Raw genomic sequence first — 20,756 nt, 5'->3', positions numbered from 1 at the left:
TTTAGCCCGTTTAGCAGTGTGAACGAGAACTTTATCAGCTGAAAATGGAACAAATGGTGCAATTTTGGTCCCTAATCGAAACAAGTTGTAAAGACCCAAAAGCACATCAGTCAAAATCAGACTTGTGGGTCAAATTTGGCATGCAGTGCAACTATATTTCCCCCCTCAAGATAAATCCAAATATCAGATTACTCTGCTGTTGCGTTGGTGTGCCAATCAAGACAATCCCTCCCAAAAAGGTGGAAAACAGAAGCTTTGTGGACGGGCGGGAAGCATGATATTTGTTCACAATCGTACAATATAGACCTTGTCAGTGTAAGAAAATATGACATTCCTCAACAAATATCAAGATTGGCTTCTAACTTAGTCTTTAATTTTGGCCAAATGAGTGATTGAGTTAAACTCCTGGCCTTCTCTGTACGCTACAATCTTATGAAATGTTATAGCAGAAAACTACATGTCAAGATGCCTTAACTGCTGGATTTTTCTCTTTTTATTAACTCACTGCAGCAGAAGCTGTATTCATTTAAAGGCTTCTTACACATCTCTCCCAGGGGAGCTTTCACATTCACACTTTAGTACTAAAACAACCCCACAAAATTCCTACATTAGGAAAAGCAGCAAAGCTCAGGGTCAACAGACATTTCTCAGTCATGTGAAAACAGATGTAGTCCATTAGTGCATGTTAGGGGGGTGAGAGCGGCAGGCTGGAATATGCATGCTTAGGCTGATGCAGCGCGAGGTGAGGCTGCATTCAAGTGAACGAAGAGGCACAAGCTCAAACTAAGGAAAGCATCCCCGCTTTGTTGATGCAGAGGAGCTAATTTTCAGCTGCCACACCCATTTTATTGTTGCTGCTGCAGGTTTTGGACTCAAACCTCTTTGAAACCCAAACGGTATAAAGTCCTGTTCTGGGTCAAAACATCAGCAGACAGGGTGGGCTCCTTGTGCTTATTGTGTTAGCGGCTAACCTCGTTAGCTGTGCTCGCATAGGTGGATGTGAATAGGTATTATGTTACCAAGGCGACAGGGACTGAGCGTGTGCCTTTTTCCTACTGTTTCACTTGCACAGAAGCACGGCCAGCAACAGAACTACTCGTTCCAAAACAACAAAAGACATAAGCATGGAGTTTAAAGCAAACTGCAAGGCTAAAAACAAAAAGGCAAGCATGCCAAGACACTCAATCAGCTTTATGACACCAGGGTCACTTCAGGACAAAGACAAGATCTGTGTCTGCAGAGAGTCGATGGGATGGTACAGACTCAGATCACTACATGGCTCTGCACCTGTTTTGGAGACATTTATATTCAAATAAATAATAACAACAACAGGCATCTTAAAACAACAAATACAGTTGGTATTGTGTTTTTTGTAGCTATGTAATATTTTATTATGAATAAAGTGCAGAGCCAGAGCTTAGAATCCTGCTAAAAGCACCAGCTTATTCAGTTCCAGAGAAGTTAGCTTCCATTCATCATATGGCACTGTGCCATTTTTTTTTTAAAACAGCAGGAAAAAGTAGCAGTGAAGTTCTGTACCAGCCCTCCATTTCTCTGAAATTGCAGACACCGCCTGGTTTTTCCAGACGAGTTGTGTTTACTCTACAATAGTGGATTTGTACTCACCCCGTTCCACTCCACGCCCATACTCACTTCCTCGCCGGTCTCAGAGCCGCTCTCGTACTTAACGCTGGTCAGGCTGTCTCTGCTCCTCCGCCTCTCACCGTCTGTATCTTTCAGGATCTCCACCACACGCGTTTGGTGGATGGGGTCGATGCCCTGCAGAGGTTTACAAACCTGATTAGATCAAGCTGCAGATGCAGACATTAGCTTGTGTAAATTCGTGAGAGTAGAAAGTTTTATGGGGGGGATTAAGGTGATTTCACATTTCCTGTCCGTCCGTCACGTTTTCAGCGACAAACGAGTATCTTAGATGATTGTGAGATGGGAGTGATGTTAGATGGGAGAGGTGGAAGCTCTATGGGAGCCAACAGAGACGAACCACTTACTGTGTTGCTCTGGATCCATAGCAATGCAGGGAAAGGGAAAGAAATACAATGAGATTTGCTTTCCTAAATAAAAAAAACAAAACAGGAACCGTCACGCAGAACAGGGCCGTTTCTATTTAGCAGATGTCGCTGACCTGCTTGCGAGACCTCACAGCACACTCCTCCAGCGTCTCCGCTGCCTCTAGTTTGCCCTGGCGGCGGTACAGAGCACCGAGGTTCCTCAGGGTAGTGTTCACTGTGGGGCTGCATGGAAAGAGACGGAAATTTACTCAAAAAGGTAATAAAGTAAATCCTGATGAAAAGGGACAGACAAAGGAGAACTTGCAGTAAAGGTGGCGTTAAAGATTTCCACTGAATCAAAAGTTGACCTAAATTTAGAGCTTTTACAGCTGAGTCATAAAACAGTTATCAGCATCACCTGTTGACTTTGCAGGCCTTGTACCAGCCTCCGTACTCTCCATATGGGGTGTTGTCTCTGTGTTTGCCCTGGAAGCAATTCAGTGAGCAAAAGAGAAAGAAAAACCGGTGTTTAGACCTGATAAGCAGCATTTTTCTTTGTTTATACAGTTGTGTCTGAGACATTGTTTCAAAAGAGGAATATTTTAATATTCCAGGTAGGACTGGGCGATATGGTTTAAACATAAAATCTCACATTTGTTTCATACCAAATGCGATTTCTGATTTTATTGCTTTTTTTTTTTTCTCTAAAAAAAATACAAATGACAGAAAATGTTTCCAGAAAGTAGCTCTTATTTCAGTCATCCCTTCTGTGAGTATTAAGGCCAGGCTACAAGGATTTTTGTTTAATTACGAAAATATAGTCGCATTATTAGCAGAATAAAGACGTAATTTTACCAGAAGAATGTCATTTTAATGAGGAAAAAAGTTTAGATAAAATGGTTTATTTTTCATTATGTAGTTCTCATCAAATGATGACTTAGTTCTCCTAATATTAAGACTTTATTCTTTATTATTTTTGACTTTATTATACAGTTTATTATAGTTTAGTATCATATTGTTTTTATAGAGTTGGCTTGAATTGAAAATCCAAAAATATAGAAGCTGTAAAAAAACTGCAAACAAGATGGCGGCCTTGGACGTGCTGACATCACCCTGAACTATGGAAACACAAGGAGTGAATTGTTGGGAAAAAAAATCCAGATTTTCCAAAAACTAAATCTTCAAAACCACAAAATTTTGATTAATAGATCAAATCAATTTATCGCCCAGCCCTACATCCAGGAGGAAATCTTTATGATCTTTTTAGGGAGGTTTTCTCACCTTGCTCATCTCCTCTCTTTCCTCTGCATGCATCCAGATGGGCTTGTTCTCAGCTGCAGACAGACAGGAGAGAGCGTCTACGTACTGTACAAGTGGGATACAACGAACCGTCTACATCTGGACTCAAACACTTTGTGATGCATTTATTTTTATTCATATTTGAATTGAGCAGAGCTTACAGTTCCATAAGTGAAGAAAAACAGGATATTAAAACGGAAAACAATGGAGCTTATCTATTAAACTGAATAGTGCAATAAAACTAAACAAATATTTGAGATCTTACTGGTTAAAAGTAAAAACAGGGATAAAGAAAGTCTTGAAAATCTTTAGTATTCATGGGATATTTTGGAAAGTTGCCTGTTTATGAAAGCATATTTGGAAAATAAACCACATGAACTTCCTTGTGAAAGTTTTTGTACCACTAAATGATTATAAAACTGAGTAACAGCGCTCTTATAGATGAAAAAAACATGGTCACAGAGGAATTCATTTCTGCCAAAAAACAAAAGAAATGTGGAGAATAATTTCCACTTACTTAAAAAACTCTGATCATCTGATGCAGAAATTATTACAACTTCCCATAACTTAGTGCAGTGGTTCCCAAACTTTTTCTCCTGCGCCCCCCCAGTGGTTTCCAAACATTTTCTGGGCCCCCCCTATGGACTACAAATGGCTGTCTAGTTGAACGACGTGTGGGAGGGTGTGTGAGGGGGGAGAGAGGATTCTTAGAGACTCCCTGCCCCTGGGGGGGGAGGGGGGGTCGACTCTTTTGGGGGGGAAATGAATGGACGTAGCTGAACATAGACAACATTGGTAGCCTACAGGTTACTTGTTAAGCTTAAGGTGCTTTATTGATATTAGCTAGCTAGACATCTTTTAGCTAACATTATCTGCATCCAACAGCTTCTCTCAACTCAGTCGATTAGTTTGGGGGAAAAACTGTGAAAAGTTCTTTGCGTTTTGCTGCCATGATTCTAACACACCTAAGTAGCTCTGCACAGCAGCAGCAGGTCTCCTTCGCTGCCGCACAGGTCTAAATCCAGCGCAAGTGTTGCATTTAAAGGCGGCTTGGAAAAACAGCTTACCACATGTTAACAACGGATGAAACGGTTTTAACTGCTGATAAAAGTGACAGAAGACACAGATATGGGAAGTGTGGAAGCCCCTACTGTATCAAACTGACATAGGAATACCAGAGAGTTGGCCATTCTAAGGTAAAAACCCAGCGCATACAGCGTTCATGTTTTTTGTTTTTTTTTCATCCAGACTTCCCGCGCCCCTCCTGCAATGGCACGGCGCCCCCCACAGTTTGGGAACCTCTGACTTGATGCATAAATTTATGATATTCAAACTAAGATATTAATCTGACATTATACAAGTCAGAAGTTTGAAAGAAAAACTGCAGTATTATGACTTTTTGACATCACAGAATGCACAAGTCTTTTCTTATAAATATGTGAAATGAATCTCAAAATGTACTCCTCCATGGTCAGTTTTATTTTTTTCTAAACATCTACAACGACTTGTATACTCCATCATAGTTATCCAGTACCTTGTGTCACAGGTCATGCACCATATAAAATCTCAATAAAACACATGGAAACGTGTTGTTCAGGAGGTATGAATGCTTTTTGCAAGGCAGTGAATAAAGGGAATGAATCTGACATTCTTCAAGTTTTGCTACTTCATCCTTGAACTTTCAGACTGAAAAGATGATGTGACATTGTTGCTGAATGCTGCATGAAAAAGTATTTTTAGGAGAATGAGAGAAGCTTTTTCTAAAGAGCTGAAGAAAGCAGACTAATGATTTCTGATTTCTTTTCAAAGAGTTTATCCTTCAAACAAGCAAACTCCTGATTTTCCCTGAGTGATTCTGTAAAGTTTAGGTTCTATAAGTGGCAACCTTCTTAGAAAGTGATCGGCTTTCTGACCATCTGTCCTTTATTGATTTGATTTAACGCAGTGCATTTAATCTAAAAAACTAAAATCTCCAACAGAACAGCCTCAGTGTGAGCTTCAGCGTCCATTATGGGCTCTTACCATCAACCGATCCAAACTCTTTCTCATGAGCACGGGTCAGAATCTCTTTGTACAGAATCTCAGCTTCTTTGTATTTCCCTTGTTTGAGGAAGCAGGAAGCCTGACGGAGAAACAGATGAGAAGATACATTTAAAGATGGATGCTTTTGACTCTAAAACCTCCAGAGGAGAAGAATCCATCTGCATACGAGTCACGCAGGAACAATACTGCAGCATGCAGCCTTCACTGGGAAGAAAGTAAGGTAGACAAAGGATGCCAACCGCCACAAAAGTCCAACTTCTTACGCTGACAGAGAAAACTGTGCTTAACTGAAGTCAAGGACACTATTAGTGAAAGAAATGAGCTGGGTACATGTTGATCAAAGTGGAAACTTTGCAGGCAGAATTCAATTTGTAAAGATTTATTCCTCTGCAGAGCTCAACCTCAGAACAGAAGAAAAAAATAAATTTCTTCAGAACACAAAGTCGTCTTCCTGTCACTTCACCTTGAACCAGGCTGAGTGTTTATCTCGCTCAACATGAGCCGAGTAATAAACAGAGCTTTTAAACCAAAAGGAGAGACGTTGCGTTTCTCACCAGGTTGTTCTTGGTTTTGGCCACGTTGGGATCGTCTGGACCCAGCCGGCACTCGTAGATCTCCAGGGCGCGGCAGTAGTAATACTCCACCTCCTCATATTTGCCCTGGTTCTGGCACAGCAGGGCCAGGTTGTTCAGCTGCTTGGCCACATCCGGGTGGTCCTTCCCCAGAACCTGACGGCAATCCACAATGTTTTAAATTAATGTTTTACTTCATCTTCATGCTATAGCTGCTCCCACAAATCAGCTGGTGACTGAGACTAGCAGACTTTAGGTCAAGATCCAAAGATGTAAAAAAAATTTGACTGAGCTATTTTCAGTATGAATATGTTTAAAACAAAGTCAGTGGAACCACAGAGGTCATGAGACGCTATTGAAACGGAAACAACCTCTGCAACATCTCAACATACGTCTTTGTTTCGTTCAGGCTGAGGGAACTTGAGAGATAACAAAACTTAGGGCAGATAACAGGAAGGCTGAGTGTGTAACAGCAAAGGTGCTCTATTTTGACCTCCATCTGCCAGGAAACATGCTGGATTTAAAAAGACACGTTGGCACCTTTTTGGAGATCTCAGTGTAATGATCCTCTTTCTTTTTTGCAATTGTTTTTGTGTTTTTTTGCAATTGATTGTTGCTACATTAGAAATATTTTCACTATTTTTTTCCTCATTAAACCCATTCCAAATTCTACGTACAGAAGAAAAAAAATGAGAATAAAAATAATAAACAGACAGAACACAAAAACAATCTTTATCACACATTATAACTTGACATTGGCTAGAGTAGCAGTGTAGTAGTAGAAGAAATATGTCTGCAGGTGGAAGTTAGCAGTCATTGAAATATTTTTGACATTTTTTGCAAAAATTTGCAACAAATTCACAATAACAATTTAGCATGATAAGAAATCCAGTGATTTGTCGATTTTGCAGGAATTTCCACGATTGTAGAATCACAAAAAACTGGAGGTATTTCAGTAACACCAATCAGGCTAAATCACTGACACAAGATGGTAAAAACAATTAAAATTACATTTAAAAATCCATAACCATTTGATCTTTATCTGAAAATAGTAAAAACATATCTACCAATAATATTATTTTTAAAAATACTGAAAAATACTGTCTGCTGGAAGTAGATCAGAATGTAAAGAGAAATCAGAAGATGCTAAAATTGAAGTTGGGAGATCAGAATTTGGTCACAGAACTCTGATTGGAGCCTCTCTACCTCAGTGTTGTTGGCTGCTCTGTTATCTCTAACTTTGTTGCTGCACATCCTGATGCCGTTTCACATTATCTGCTACAAGAGCACAGAATACGTAGCAAACAGCTGACTGATAAAATGTAAACAGGACATGGCTTTCAGGCTAAGAGATAATGTTCATATCTTCTGAGTTCAATAATTGGTCGTGTCTCTAATCCATCTCCTGCCTCGCTTCCCCAGTGCCTGCTATCCATTTTCAGCTGCGCTCCCAATTAAAACCCACAACTCCTCCTCCGACCAGGGAACAGCCCCCAGTAGAAACTTCACGCTCAATTTAAGAAAATCATTTTCTCTTTTCTCTATTCATAGCTGATGCCCCTGAGGTGAGGTCTTCCTACACGGCGGACGGCGGCGCTGAAGCAGCGCAGGGATGCGACCTACCTTTTCTCTGATCTCCAGGGCTCTCTTACAGAGAGGCTCGGCTTCCTTGTACTTCCCTCTCTTTCCGTACAACACGGCCAAGTTGTTCAGCGTTGCAGCAACCTGGACACAAACACAGACAGACAGCATAATTAGAGCTCTCTCTTGCTTTTGTACTCACTTCACTTCAGGGCTTTTTCCACTGTAGTCCAGAAAGCGAATGAACTCTTTCACAGAAAGAAGCTCAGTAAAGCTCAAACCTCTGAGGCGGTTAACACATCCTGTCAAAAAGCAATGAATTTATGAAGTGCAGAGCTTCAGCAGTGTGTTTTATTAGCTTACTTTGACATCTCAGAAGTGTTTCTGCAGAAAGCTATAAGGTCATTTCTAAAATTCACCACAAAAAAATGGGTTGCCTTGCTTCTTAAATTTTCTAATTGGCACTTTTACAGATGCAACTTGATAAATTGGAATATTATAGAAATCTTAATTAAATCCAGCAATTCGGTTAAAATAATAAAACTCATATAGATTCATAACACAAAAGCATTTATTTCAAACAATAATTGAGATAAAAACCCAAAATTCAGTTTAACTGAAAATTTTAAGATTACAAACAACAACAAAAGGCAACACATTTTAATAAATAAATATTATGTTCTGGTAACTTTATTCTGCCAAACTTTTTTCTTCCACTTAACTTTCCATTGCTATGTTGAACAAGCACACCATAACATAGAAATGACATAACATTTCTGTATTAAACCTTGCTTCTGCACCTTTTTCTACCAAATTTCTTCTGTCCAGTTAACTTTCAATTAATATGCTTGGAAACAACAGGAATCACTGAACAAGCCATAGCATAGAAATATCACAACGTTTCTGTATTAAAATAGTCTTGCTTGCTATCCTTGCCATCCACTCAATTTTCCATTAATATGGGTAGATGCAGCACTCTAAAACAGCCAGTTTTCTAAGAAGGGATCTTTTGTGACTTATCCTCCGTATCCCTATGACTGCAGGCAGTAATGAGGTCTTAACCAAACATTTCTGTATTAAAAATATATTTAAATCAGTGTTCTCTTCTAATTTAGTTATGAAGGCATGATTTTAGAAATTAACAGAAATAAATGCTTGAATTTTTTCACTATGTGTGTAATTAATCTATCTATATCAGGGTTCTCCAACTCCAGTTTTGAGCGTTTCTATCCCGTAACTTCCTTTCTCCAGTAAACCTGAACAAACGACGGTAGACAATCTACAGAGCTGGTTTTTCACATGCCTGTTCACCAGTTACATAAAATAAACAATCTGAAGTAACAGATGGCTGTGAGCATGCTACCATGACAACTGGACGCTTACAGCTGGGTGGTCTTTGCCCAGGGTTTTCTCACGGATGGATAGGGCATCATTGAGCAGATGGGCTGCCTCTTTGTATTTGTTTTGATCCCTGGATGATTGGAAAAACAGAACATGATCAGAGTAATAAAACCAAAACAAAACCTGACCTTGAAGAGAAGTTTTCAGTGTTTGTTTTTTTTTTCTCCCCCATTTGTACCTGTAGACCAAAGCCAGAATGTTGAGCATGGTGGCGACATCGGGGTGGTCATGTCCAGAGGTTTTCTCCAGGTCCTCCAGAGCCTGCTTGCAGAGGGGCACGGCCACCTCGTAGCGGCCCTGAGAGGCGTACTGGATCACCAGGTTGTGCAAGGTCCTCAGGCGGGCCGGGATCTCATAGCCGCCCTGCTGGGCCGCAGCCACGGCAGCGCTGTTGTGTTGGTGCTGCACTGTGGGAGAAAAACCCAAAAAATTACAATGAGTCACTAGAAGGTTTCTGAGAAAAATCTGGTTGAAATTCTTGTCACAACTAGCACATTTAATTTCTGGAAAATCTGGATTTTCCAGAAATCTCCTCTGGAAGATTTTCCAGAAATTATCTCTCCATAATTAAGAGTGATGTCAGCACACCCAGGCCCACCATCTTGTTTGACAGTTTCTATTTATTTAAACTTTGATTTCAACTCTATGATAGATTTTGTTTTAAATACGAGAATGAAGTCATAATGAAACTAGAATAAGTTGCAATATTGCAAGAATAAAGTACTAAGTTTGGTTAAGTTATGCTATGGTATAACTTTTACAGATAATACTTAATCAAAATACTTAATATTTCAACATCAGCATCAAATTATTAGCTTTAGTAAGACTTTGAGGAAAGAACAACACAAACTGATCTAGTCATTTCAGAAACCAATAACTGTCAAAGCTTTTTTTCTCTCATTGAAACTTTTTTTTCAGAATTTTAAAATGTTTTCTCAACAAAATTCCAACTTTCTTCTGCTAATATTATGAATTTGTTCTCAAACATTCTCATAGTCTGGCCCTAAATTTCCGTCATACGGCTCACAGAAGGAATCACTGAAATAAAAGCAACTTTTTGAAAACATTTTCCACCATTTCTAATTTCTTTTATTGAACAGAAAATGAGAAAAAAACATTAAAATTGGAAATCAGATTTGCTCTTTCAAAAATCGGATATTTTGTTTTAGAGCCATATTGCCCAGTTCTAGTTATGATTGTGAAGTTTAATGTTTTTTATCTCAAAGACCAACACCAAGTAGAGAATAATTGCACAGCAAAATAAACAATTAAATCCGACTTCATCTCTACTCAAACCCCGAATACTCTGTTACCCCTACATAAAATACAGAGCAACGAATTGGTTTCAGAGATTAACTAGTCGGTATTCACTCCAGAACTAGCATTGAACATGTTCTGGTTTTACTTACTTCCTTGACCCTGCTCCTCTTCATCGTTAGGGAAGAGGTCATCCAGGTTGTCCTTTGGCGTTTCTCTGTCTTTCTCCTCCTGCTGGTAAAATGAAACCGAGCCATTAGACACTCCTTCAGACGTCAGGGATAGAAAAAAAAATGCCAGACTTGAAATAAAATCTGACAAAAGAAAGGAGCTGTGCAGAAAATAAAACTCAAATCCTTAACAATAAGATAATTAAGGTAAATTAGAAAACACTCTTCATTGATTAAAAAGGTTGTTATATCAAACAAACGTAAACGTTGGACTTGTAAGACGAAAACACTTTCAAAATTGACAGAAAGTATCAAATGTTTCTATTTGTTACTTCCTGAAAGTGGAAACTGGAAGCGGTGGATAAAGTTCTTCCATCCAATAGTGTTCAGAATGATCTAAAGGCTAAAAATTGCAGCTTCTAATGTAGACAACCAACAGGGTCCCTCAGGCTCCAAGCAGGAAGAGTTTCTGCTGATTTAAGCGGTTTGTAAATAAAAACCAATACAGCCTCGTTTTTTTACAGAATGTGGTAAGAAAATTCAGCGACTCGTTCTTCTTCACCCATCAATAAAGACTCTAATGTAGCTCATTCCTGGAAAAAGGGGATTTCTTACTCTGCAAACAGCAGCAGCACTATTTTTGTCTTCAGTGACGACATGCAGTCATGGAAACTTGACAAAATTTCATATATTTGGGCAACATTGAAATCCTAATAATTTAACACGATTACTGAGTTAGGAGGCACTATATTTAAGGAAAACTACAGTGTTTTCTTTAAATACACAAAGACATTGACACTAAACTATAACAAAAGTTGTGCACAAATTAGTTTGCACATGTTACATCTTAAAAAAGAAAAACAACAAAAAAAATACTCCAGTCAACCTGATATTAGCCAGTAAAGTTAAACTGGTGAACCTTCAGGGCTCACATTTACAGACATTTGCAGATAATCCGTGCTTCTCCTTATTCCCCAACTTTGCTTTGTTTTTGTTAAGTATGCATTGATAATGCAATTTGTTTAGTACTGATGCTCATTCCATGTTGTTTTGAAATAAAATTGATATTTGACCGAAACAAGAAAATGTTTCTGTTCAGACATGTTACACATTATCACAACAAAAGAGTGTAAAACATTTTTTTTTTTTAGCATTTTTCAGTGACTGTGTTCCTCAAAGCTAATTAATGAGAGCAAAGCCAACTTTCTTTCACTTCTCTGGGCTACAGAGAAGTGAAGAGCCCAACATGAAGCTAAATATATTTCACAATATATCCTAAGAAAACGGAAAAAAAACAAATAAAAAACAGTTGAATGAAAGACTACTTACGGTGGGTGAGACGTCTTCGTCATACTTTTTGAGCTGGTTCATGAACTCCAGGTGCTTCTTCTCCTCCTCCAGCTGGGCCACGCTCTGCTCGCTCTTCTGCAGCTTCTGCTGGGTGTTGGCCAGCTCGTCCCGGAGCCACTGGTTCTCCTGGCAAAGCCTCCTGACCTGCGCACGCAGCTTCTGCTTTTCCGACTCCACCGCGTTCAGGTGGTTGGACAGAGCCATCATCACCTGGGTCGGAGACAGCGTCGAAGAGTGGGGACATTTAACAGGACAGTGGAAGGGGACGAGTGAAAAGTACAAATCTCGTCAGATTCAGAGTGAATCATGATCAGCATGCAGCCTCAGTATAGAATGAGGAAGCTGTGCGGAGGAAAAAATACACTGAACAGAAGACTATCGTTTCTTTTCCTCTTCTCGACTTACCTGGGCTTCTCCCAGTCCCAGCTCGATCATCTCCACCGACTTGCGAAGCAAGTTGGACTTCTCATGGACTAGGTTGGCCTCTTCATCCTTCTTTAGGCACTTGATGGTCTCCAGCAGGCTGTGGAGGATGGAGTTGTGCTCGTTCTTCAGGGCCTCCAGGCCTTGGATCACCAGCTTGGTGTTGGAGATGATCTCCTCCTGGGAAAGCTTCTCCAGCTTTTCCTCCCGCGGATACATCATAGTTGACATGTTCTCTGGAGCTCAGGGAAACCTGAGGAGAAGAAAACAGGACAAACACGGTAAAGGGTGCAGCTCAAAAACAAATACACGAACGGCATTCAAAAGTGACCCATTATGCTTCCTGGAACAGATTAGGATAGGTCCATGGACTATGCAAAAAATGTCCATCACATTTTTTTAATAAAATCATTCTTAGATAATGAGATGCTAGTCTGATTAGTTCTGCCCATTCTGGATTCCTTTCAATAGCCATTTTAGGGCATCTTGTCACTTTAAATCCAAATAAGCTCCTGGTGGCCACCCCCCCCCCCCCAACTCAACGTTTACACTCACACGTGAAAATGGCTGCAAACAGATGCGCAACTATACATCTTTGAAAAGCATTAGCAGAACCTCCAGTACACCCAATCAGGATGCAACAAGTGGTTTCTTTATGGTAAGTCGACAACAAAATACTTGTCTTTTCCAGCAGCCATTGTACATCACATACAACGGTAAAACAGACCAGACGGGCTGGAACTCAGCTTGGGTTGCTAGCTAATGGCGCAGTGCCCATTGATGGTGACTCAACATTTAAGAGGTTTTTGAAACAGCTCATTTTTCAGACACAATTAACTGAGTCAAAAATCAGCTTGGTGTTTATTTTTAAGCATTAGAGACCCGAATGGAAGTATAAAAATGTGCAAAATGTGAATTGTTGCATTATCAACCCCCCTTTAAAATTTAAAGTTTGAATTAAGGTCAATATGAAGGCTGCAGAATATTGAAAAACATCCTGTGAAGATGGAACGCATTTTCCTCACACACAATGTGACCTGGGTCTTCTGTGCCAAGGGATCCAGAGATTTTCGTCACAGCAACAGTGCAGGTGTGCCAGCTGATTTTTCTCAACTCCTGTGAGGCTTTTAAATTGTTTTTCTTTGAGGTCGGCAATGAGACTGTTGGAAAACCTGAAGCTGTCTCATGCTGCTGAAGCTGCAGAGCTGAGATGAGTCATCAACAAAACCGAATAGGCTAATTGGTTAAAGAGGAGGAAGAGCAGTTTATTTGGTTGAGAGAGTTTAAAAAGATTATTGAAACAATTCATTGTAAAAAAATATATATATATATAAAAAAATTGGTGAACATTTTATGCTACAGCAGCACTCTAAATGGGGAGACGATTTTTATAAGGAGGAAAAAGAAATAAATATATCTTATGCAGATCTTTTAGAATAGCTAAAACAACATATTGTCCTTCACCAATAGCAACCCTGGCTCTTCATAAATGCTTTAATTAGTCTAAAAATAAGAGTGTTGACTCAATCTGTCAATATGTGAAACTATCTTATATTTTACATTTCTTAATTAACCAACTCAACTGCACATTCTTCTGTTCTGGAGTATTTTTTTTACATCTAGATAATATTTATGTTGAATTGTTATCTTTACTGTACAGTATTTATTCTTTATTATGTTTTTTATATACATTTTATGTTCTTTGTGTGAGTGCCTGTCATTTAGCTGCTGTTGCACAGAAATGTCTCCATTGTGGGGCAATAAAGAATAAATGTGTGCAACCAAGGCAAAATTTAAAAGGAGAAGCTAAAATATAAATGTTGCTCATCGTGATGATCTTTCAATGACTCAGCTTCACTCGAGTGACGCAGAAACTCAACACAGAACCTCAGAGAAGAGTTAATCTAGCTTTTGTAAACTGAAAGTCTTTAATTTCTTCAATAAATTGATGCAGCTTTGTTTTCAAATATCTTTTGCAGACGATGCTTCTGTTCATTTGCATGACATGAAATCGGATCTCAGTGTGTGTGTGTGTGTGTGTGTGTGTGTTTCTCTTTTCGCCAGTGCCAACCGACACCATTTCATTTCTGAGCTCTGGGAATCAGATCGTTCTCGAGCAGAGAGCTTATCTAATCACTAAATGTGAGACACACAGTTGGTCAGCAGTTTTTGCAGGCAGGAAACTCATCTGCTTATATGGGGAGTGAAACCCTATAAGCAGGGAAATTAAAGCAAATATACATGATTCGTGTATTTGATATCTGTGTGGGTTGAGTAAAGGGCCACACCTTCAGAAAAACGGATGCGATCCGTTGGGACTTGGCATCTAAAACAAGCTGTGGCTGGGAGTGGAGCTGCAGCATCCAAACACAGCCAGCCATGAACATCTGTAGCTGCAAGATGACAAACGGTGGAAAACACGACAAAACATTCAGCAGCCGGGAAAAAAGCAGCAAAGACCTCTGTGACTTAGAGCAATACGGAGTCCAGAAAAAAAGTCAGGCATGTGGAGCGAGCATGAAACATGTGACATTTCCCCCAAAGAGTCTGAAGGTTAACTGTGACTCAGAGAGCCACTTTACTGTCGGAAACACAGTCCGCAGAAAACATCTAAATCCAGTCATACAAGTCTCTTCTGCTGCAGAAAACACAGCTGAGTGTTTCACACCTTCAGGATGTTACAGTAAGTAATTAGAGTTTATTGCTGAACAGTCAACCAGAGATGAGTCGGGTGGAAGTGATGCTGAGACAACGTGGAAGGAGTTACTTTCAGAAATAGAGGGCAACTTAACCAGAGGGGTTACAGACGACATTTCAGAGAGATCCAAGTTCACTACGTCAACAACCACAGACGATGTACACAAATCACTTCCTGGGCGACAAATAGTCTGGAAATAATCCCTTTCTGTAGATTCACTGACTTTGATTGTTTAAACAAGCTGTATTATGTGTTTTCCAAGCATATTGTACAATCAAGTAATTGTGTTCCTTTCAGTTGTTATAAAAATGCTGCATATATCAAACATTACTCAAAAGAAATTTAACTTTGCAATGTAACGCCTTGAAATTGGGCCTCTGTCTCTTTAAGAACCTGCTGCTCTTTCCAACACTTCAGTGCATATTACTGTGGAATATCATCTCTGACTATTTTGAGATGTTTTACGACAGTCATGATGCAGTTGTACAGCAACAAAGTCTTCAGTCAGAGGCTTATTCAGATTCACTGCATGACTGACTGCTAACAAAGATCTTTCTGCCCACAGCATCATCATCCACGACACTTTGAAGATTGGATGAAATAAGTTTAATTTCCCTTTGAGATGAATAAAGTATTTTTGAATTTAAATTGAACTGAAAAATAAAAGGAACAACAGATATCTTCATTCAGGAAGCTACTTAAAAACAGAAGGTGAGACTTCATCAGAAAACAGGAAGCTAAACATGTTAAAGCAAAGCTAATACATAACACAATGCTAAAGACAATGTAAAATATTAACACTGTCTTTTAAAACAGTAAAACTCTTATGTCTTGCCTCCTTATTGACCGTTCACAGCTGGAAGAGAAAAAAAAATATTTTAAAATGCTGTTAAATATTGTTAAAATGGACGATCAACAATAATCACTTTTCTAAACTCTCATTACTCGTTTCTGAACGTGAAAAACAGAGAAGTTTCACCCTTTTCTTAGACAAAACATCCCTCACTGACAAGATTTTTGCATCTTCTTGAGTCCTGTAATCATGTCTTTCTGCGCACGTCAGATCATGTGAACACAAAGTAGTTCATCAAGCTAATTTGTGTCATGATGAATCCCTGACAGGAACGCAGAGCAGCAACTGTGAACAGCTGGTGGTCCGCTTAGAGCTATGCAGCTGTGGTAGTGGTCTCTACCCACAATCCCACTGGTGTCCATTTACTAACAGCTGGAAGCTCAGGGCGAGCCTTAGAGCAGCAGAGATTAATGCTAAGCAAACTACCGATGTCGAGTGAATGATGGCGCCTCATTAACACAAATACAAAACAGCTGTCAGGCCAAATCAAGACAATAAAATAAAAGCTAAACTTTCTGACACAAACTTGCTACTAGCAACGTTTCCATTACAATTGTGCGCACAACTTCTATATTCTGTTAAAGTCGAAAACCACAATTTTTCATTATGTAAGAAATGCAGTTAAAAATCAAATGCTTGTTAACGCAATTTAAAAACATGCCGCGCCACCACGCTCTAGGGCTGTGTAATAATATTGATTTTGCGATATATATATCGATATTTTCTTTCCTAGAAAAAAAAATCGATATTTGTCTGCAAGTATCGTAACATCCAACTGTCACCTTGCTCACTCACTGCTTGCTTCGCCGGGAGAGTGATTAGGTCATCAGGCTTAGAGTGATTCCTTCAGATGTTAAGTATCAAGGTTAAAAAGGTATCAAACTGTTCAGAGCAGGGTACTTGGTGCACTTTATTTACTTTACAAATGGATGTAAGCTACAGTTTGTACTGTTTCAATTAAAAGAAACATATTTTCTCACCACTTCTTTGATTCATTTTGTCCAGCTGTCGACCTTAAGTCTGTGTCCACGTCCAACCAGAGCCAGGTATTGTGTGGTTGGTGCTTTTAATCAGTTTTCAGTTAAATTAATTCAATCCAACTCTATAACTGTCACAAAATGTCACTCTGTCCCTCTAAAATCTTTCAGAAAATCACAAAAGTGTATTGAATTGTATCGTTTGCTGAATATTGCAATATATATCGTATCGTGAGCAGAATATCGTATATCGTATCGTATTATGAGATTATTGTATCACTACAGCCCTACCATCCTCCAACTACTTCCTGCCATCTTCTTCTTCGTGGTTTGTGCTAATAGCAACATCCGGTTGTTGATCATGTGATTTGCGTTTTGCAGAAACCACCTCATCAGCGCTAAGATGTTTATTGAAAAATTTGTTTATTTGAAATTGGCTTATCTAAATAGCAAATTTCTTTTCAAAATGTCAAACTGTGCAATTATTCACTCAATGAACATTCAGCTACTGTTGCTGGGCCTGAACTCTCCACACTAGATTAAAACTGATTAAAATGGGCTGCATCAAATCACTCACTAAAACCACCTTAGTTGTTAAAACCAGAGCATGTAAGATATTAAAAAAGGTGGCGTTAAGCCACTCATCCACCATGCTGCCACACTTTCCACTAATTCCCAAGAAAAAAATGGCAACCACTACAATAGTTTAACATGTTCAGAAGGAAAGTCTTCCCATCTCAGTGCACAAGCAAAATTACAGACAACTTTAACTACAAACTTCTGAAGTGGATGAACAAAACTTGAGATAGACCATAAACTGAAATGAATCAAATATTCAGAATAATTTGAAGGACGTACTGAAAATAATGGCATAGCGATATTACCTAATATTCAGAAAACAAAAAATATTTTTGAGGTAGCTTTATTTTCTGCTCATTATGGTTTAACTATTGATGATGTTTTGAGTATGAAATGAAAACGGTGTCTAAAAATTCATGCTCCATGTTTTTGCAAAAGCTATCATTATATGTAAATATTTGTGTATAGAAAAACAAAAATAAACCTTCATTTTCACAGTGAGCTGCGCCCAAATAAAATAATTTATGAACTGACTTATTAAAAATATGCAGAGCAGAATAAGCTGACATTAGCAGCCTCATTTCTTTACACAAATGCTTCAAAAAGAATCAAGATTAACCTCGGTTTGCATAGTGAAATAAATAACAGAGCTTTCATTGTTTTCAGCTGCGTTTGTCATATTGACTTTAAAGAAAAGTCAAAACGGATAACAGGAACCTAGCATCTCTCTTATTAGATCTGTCTTCAAAGCTCCAACTTCCCTGAATGTTTCCCTTTGAATGATCAAGAACATTCAGGGATCACACAGCTTGTTACCCTTTAGAGAAACTCCGAGTGTCAGCCTGGCTGTCAGGCACCTGTACGGATAAAACGTACCGACTAACCAGGGACGCATATTAACTCATAAAGACGTATGCTTTCATCTCGGTAAAAACACTCCAAACACCTGTTCCAAGCACTTCCTCTACTCACAGCGAGGAAGCTAATGTTTGCCGAGACTTTAAAGAAAAGGAACGAAGTCCAACAGCTACGATGTTTGTACATTAAAGAGGCTGCTGTTCAGTTAATTTGTAACTTTAAACTATTATTAAGGACAAATTAATCTAAAGGATGACTTTAAGAATCAAATCTAAAGGAGGACTTGAAGAATTCAAGAATCAAGAAATAAGAAAGAATGGGGAAAAAAATAGCTGCTGAAATCAGGCAGGAAAAAGCCTTAATGTTAATTAAAATCCTAGTTTTGTTTCCCAACCTTTTACTCTCCTGACCTCTGGTTTGAAATGAGAAACTCAATCCGCCATCCATCTTTAGAAACTGACCGGAAATGCTGCTGGAGCACTTATGCTCAAAGCTAACCGACAAGCATTTTAACATGCGAACAGCACAGAATGAAACATGGTGCCAAACAAATGCTGATGCACTTTACACCAGAGGGAATATTCTGTCTAATTCTTCACAAACTGCCTTTTATTTTGTACACTTGCAACCTTAATCCATCACAATAAAATATTTCAGACAAAAATCCCCATCAGTGCTGGAAATACTGTAGCCTGAATTGCTTTTACTAAAACATCTATGAACTAACCTTTGTCTCACTGGTGGAGGCCTCATCTGCAGACTGAAGAAACGGTGAGAAAATTCTGCCACTTACTCCTGCTAACATCCAACGAATCTCACTATAAGACGGGAAAAAAATCAGCATGAAACTCAAACAAATGGGAAGGAAATGAGACAGTGATGAGAGGGCTGAGTGATGATGCTGCAGAGGAAGAGAGGGAGGAGGAGAAAGCGAGCTGCCTGCAGGATGACTGTGACCTTCCCACTGCTTCGTCAGAACGAGCAGCATCAGCTCAGGGTGTGCGTTAGGAGCCGGCCCGCCCTCCGCAGGAGGAAAACAGACGAGCGCAGAGGAGCAGGCTGGGTGGGGGAGGGAGCCATGCAGCTCTCCTCCATGCTCAGACATTATGGAATAACCTCGATGACACCAAACGGGCTCAAGCGAGAGCAAAACCTCACAGCGTTTTATCTATTATGGTGGAAAAAATGCTAATTTTCAGCCATTTTACTGCTGTAAGCATCGCAGGAATCTGCTTTTATGACCCATCTGCAGTAAACATTCACAAAATCACATTGTAAAAACTGGCATTGCAACACTAAATGTAATGATAGCTTTGATGGCTCCACTTGAGAGTTCAAAGGTCAGGCAACACAGCAACAACATACCACAAAAATTTAAAAGAAATATGAGAGCTTCTACACTAGATTTTAGGAAAATTTTATACAATATATGAGTATATATAAGTATATATATCCCTAAACCTTTACAGTGGGTGACTTTTGTTAAAACAAAAAAAATTTATAAAAGTTGACAGAAAATCAAAAGTTCTGAGTAATTTAACTTCAGATTTGCGTTATTTCACTAGTTGATTCAGATTGAGGGAGAAATTCCCCCAAATTAATTATCGAGTTGACTAATTGGTGCAAAAAAATTAGTATTTATCACGACTGATAGTACCATCACAAAATGTTATGTATCCCTGCAGCCCAAATAGAAGATACTACCCATAGTTTAATCTCTGCACACATTATTTGTGTTCATGTAATTATCTTATTGGCTCGCATCAATCAGTTGTCTTCATCTCTATGTAATCACCACAAACTCTGCTAATTTCATACCAACTTAGTGATGCTGCTCACAGATCAAGCATTGTGTTGGTTTTCTTTATACAGCTAGTAAGTTCAACATCAAAGCAAAGTGGAAAATGTACGAACTCATCTTAAATTAAGCATCAAATCCTTTTTAAAGCTTAGATGGAAAGTCCATCAAAGCACATGCTAAAAAGCCGTGGGACGTATTAAATATGTAATAAAAATCTGGTGTTTCAAAATTAAAATGTCGACAGAAAGTGATTTATGGCGCGCCATTATGCTCTCATTTAAATAATAAATGGGTTTTTTTTTCTTTATGGTTCCCCATTTTAACTCCAAGACATGAAGCAGGGACTGCAAAAACAAAACATTTATCTCCATAAAGATACATTTCCAGACAATCTGACCTCATCATTTCCCTCTAATTCTCGGACAAACATTGATCCAGTATAATCGGTACCACTGCCAGACACAAAGGAGAGACAGGCATGCAGGAGGGTGTGGCAGAGCAAGAAGTGCCACCATCCACAGTCATCCATCACTCCCGCTGATTTTACCTTTAAATATGTCCGACCGCAGTCCGACACCAATAAACACTTGGACCCAACATCAGCCTCTGCCTTTATGAAATGAGTGATAATTTCACCTCACTATGTTTATTGTTTTATGTTATGTCGAGGTAATTACATATTTACGACTCCGCGCGACACTGACGTGGCAAAAAAAAGTGTTTTTGAATATATAAAATCGCATTAAAGTTGAAACACTGAACTATAGTCGAACTCAAACACAACTCTGGACTAAAAACAACAAAATCAAGCGTCGTCGATCACAAACGTTGCTTAATTTCGCTACGTCTAACCATCTTCTTCCCATGAAAAATGCCGTAATACAC

The 20,756-nt window shown here is 39.0% G+C and overlaps 1 protein-coding gene across 8 annotated transcripts in view; it reads right to left on the bottom strand.

Annotated features, from left to right (window-relative positions):
• The window catches only part of klc1b (kinesin light chain 1b), a 31,069-nt gene that overhangs the window by 9,910 nt on the left and 403 nt on the right, over nucleotides 1-20,756 (bottom strand). The window contains exons 2-15 of one of the 8 annotated variants that reach the window (XM_008430290.2): nucleotides 18,798-18,888; nucleotides 12,088-12,358; nucleotides 11,662-11,892; nucleotides 10,315-10,396; nucleotides 9,084-9,312; nucleotides 8,888-8,975; nucleotides 7,547-7,648; nucleotides 5,906-6,079; nucleotides 5,331-5,430; nucleotides 3,291-3,343; nucleotides 2,428-2,495; nucleotides 2,144-2,252; nucleotides 2,010-2,018; nucleotides 1,627-1,779 (exon numbers count right to left, since the gene is read on the bottom strand). In XM_008430290.2, the coding sequence (XP_008428512.1) occupies nucleotides 1,627-1,779; nucleotides 2,010-2,018; nucleotides 2,144-2,252; nucleotides 2,428-2,495; nucleotides 3,291-3,343; nucleotides 5,331-5,430; nucleotides 5,906-6,079; nucleotides 7,547-7,648; nucleotides 8,888-8,975; nucleotides 9,084-9,312; nucleotides 10,315-10,396; nucleotides 11,662-11,892; nucleotides 12,088-12,336 (1,647 nt within the window). In that variant the 5' untranslated portion in view covers nucleotides 12,337-12,358; nucleotides 18,798-18,888. Of the gene's footprint in view, nucleotides 1-1,626; nucleotides 1,780-2,009; nucleotides 2,019-2,143; nucleotides 2,253-2,427; nucleotides 2,496-3,290; nucleotides 3,344-5,330; nucleotides 5,431-5,905; nucleotides 6,080-7,546; nucleotides 7,649-8,887; nucleotides 8,976-9,083; nucleotides 9,313-10,314; nucleotides 10,397-11,661; nucleotides 11,893-12,087; nucleotides 12,359-18,797; nucleotides 19,037-20,756 lie in introns of those variants that run through there. The other 7 variants (XM_017309055.1, XM_008430289.2, XM_008430293.2 and 4 more) reach the window with 7 other exon arrangements.

Source organism: Poecilia reticulata, linkage group LG15 (assembly GCF_000633615.1).
Source record: "Poecilia reticulata strain Guanapo linkage group LG15, Guppy_female_1.0+MT, whole genome shotgun sequence".
Lineage (NCBI taxonomy): Eukaryota > Metazoa > Chordata > Actinopteri > Cyprinodontiformes > Poeciliidae > Poecilia > Poecilia reticulata.
Note: the sequence above shows the minus strand (reverse complement) of the source record. Positions and strands in the feature narration are given on the sequence as shown.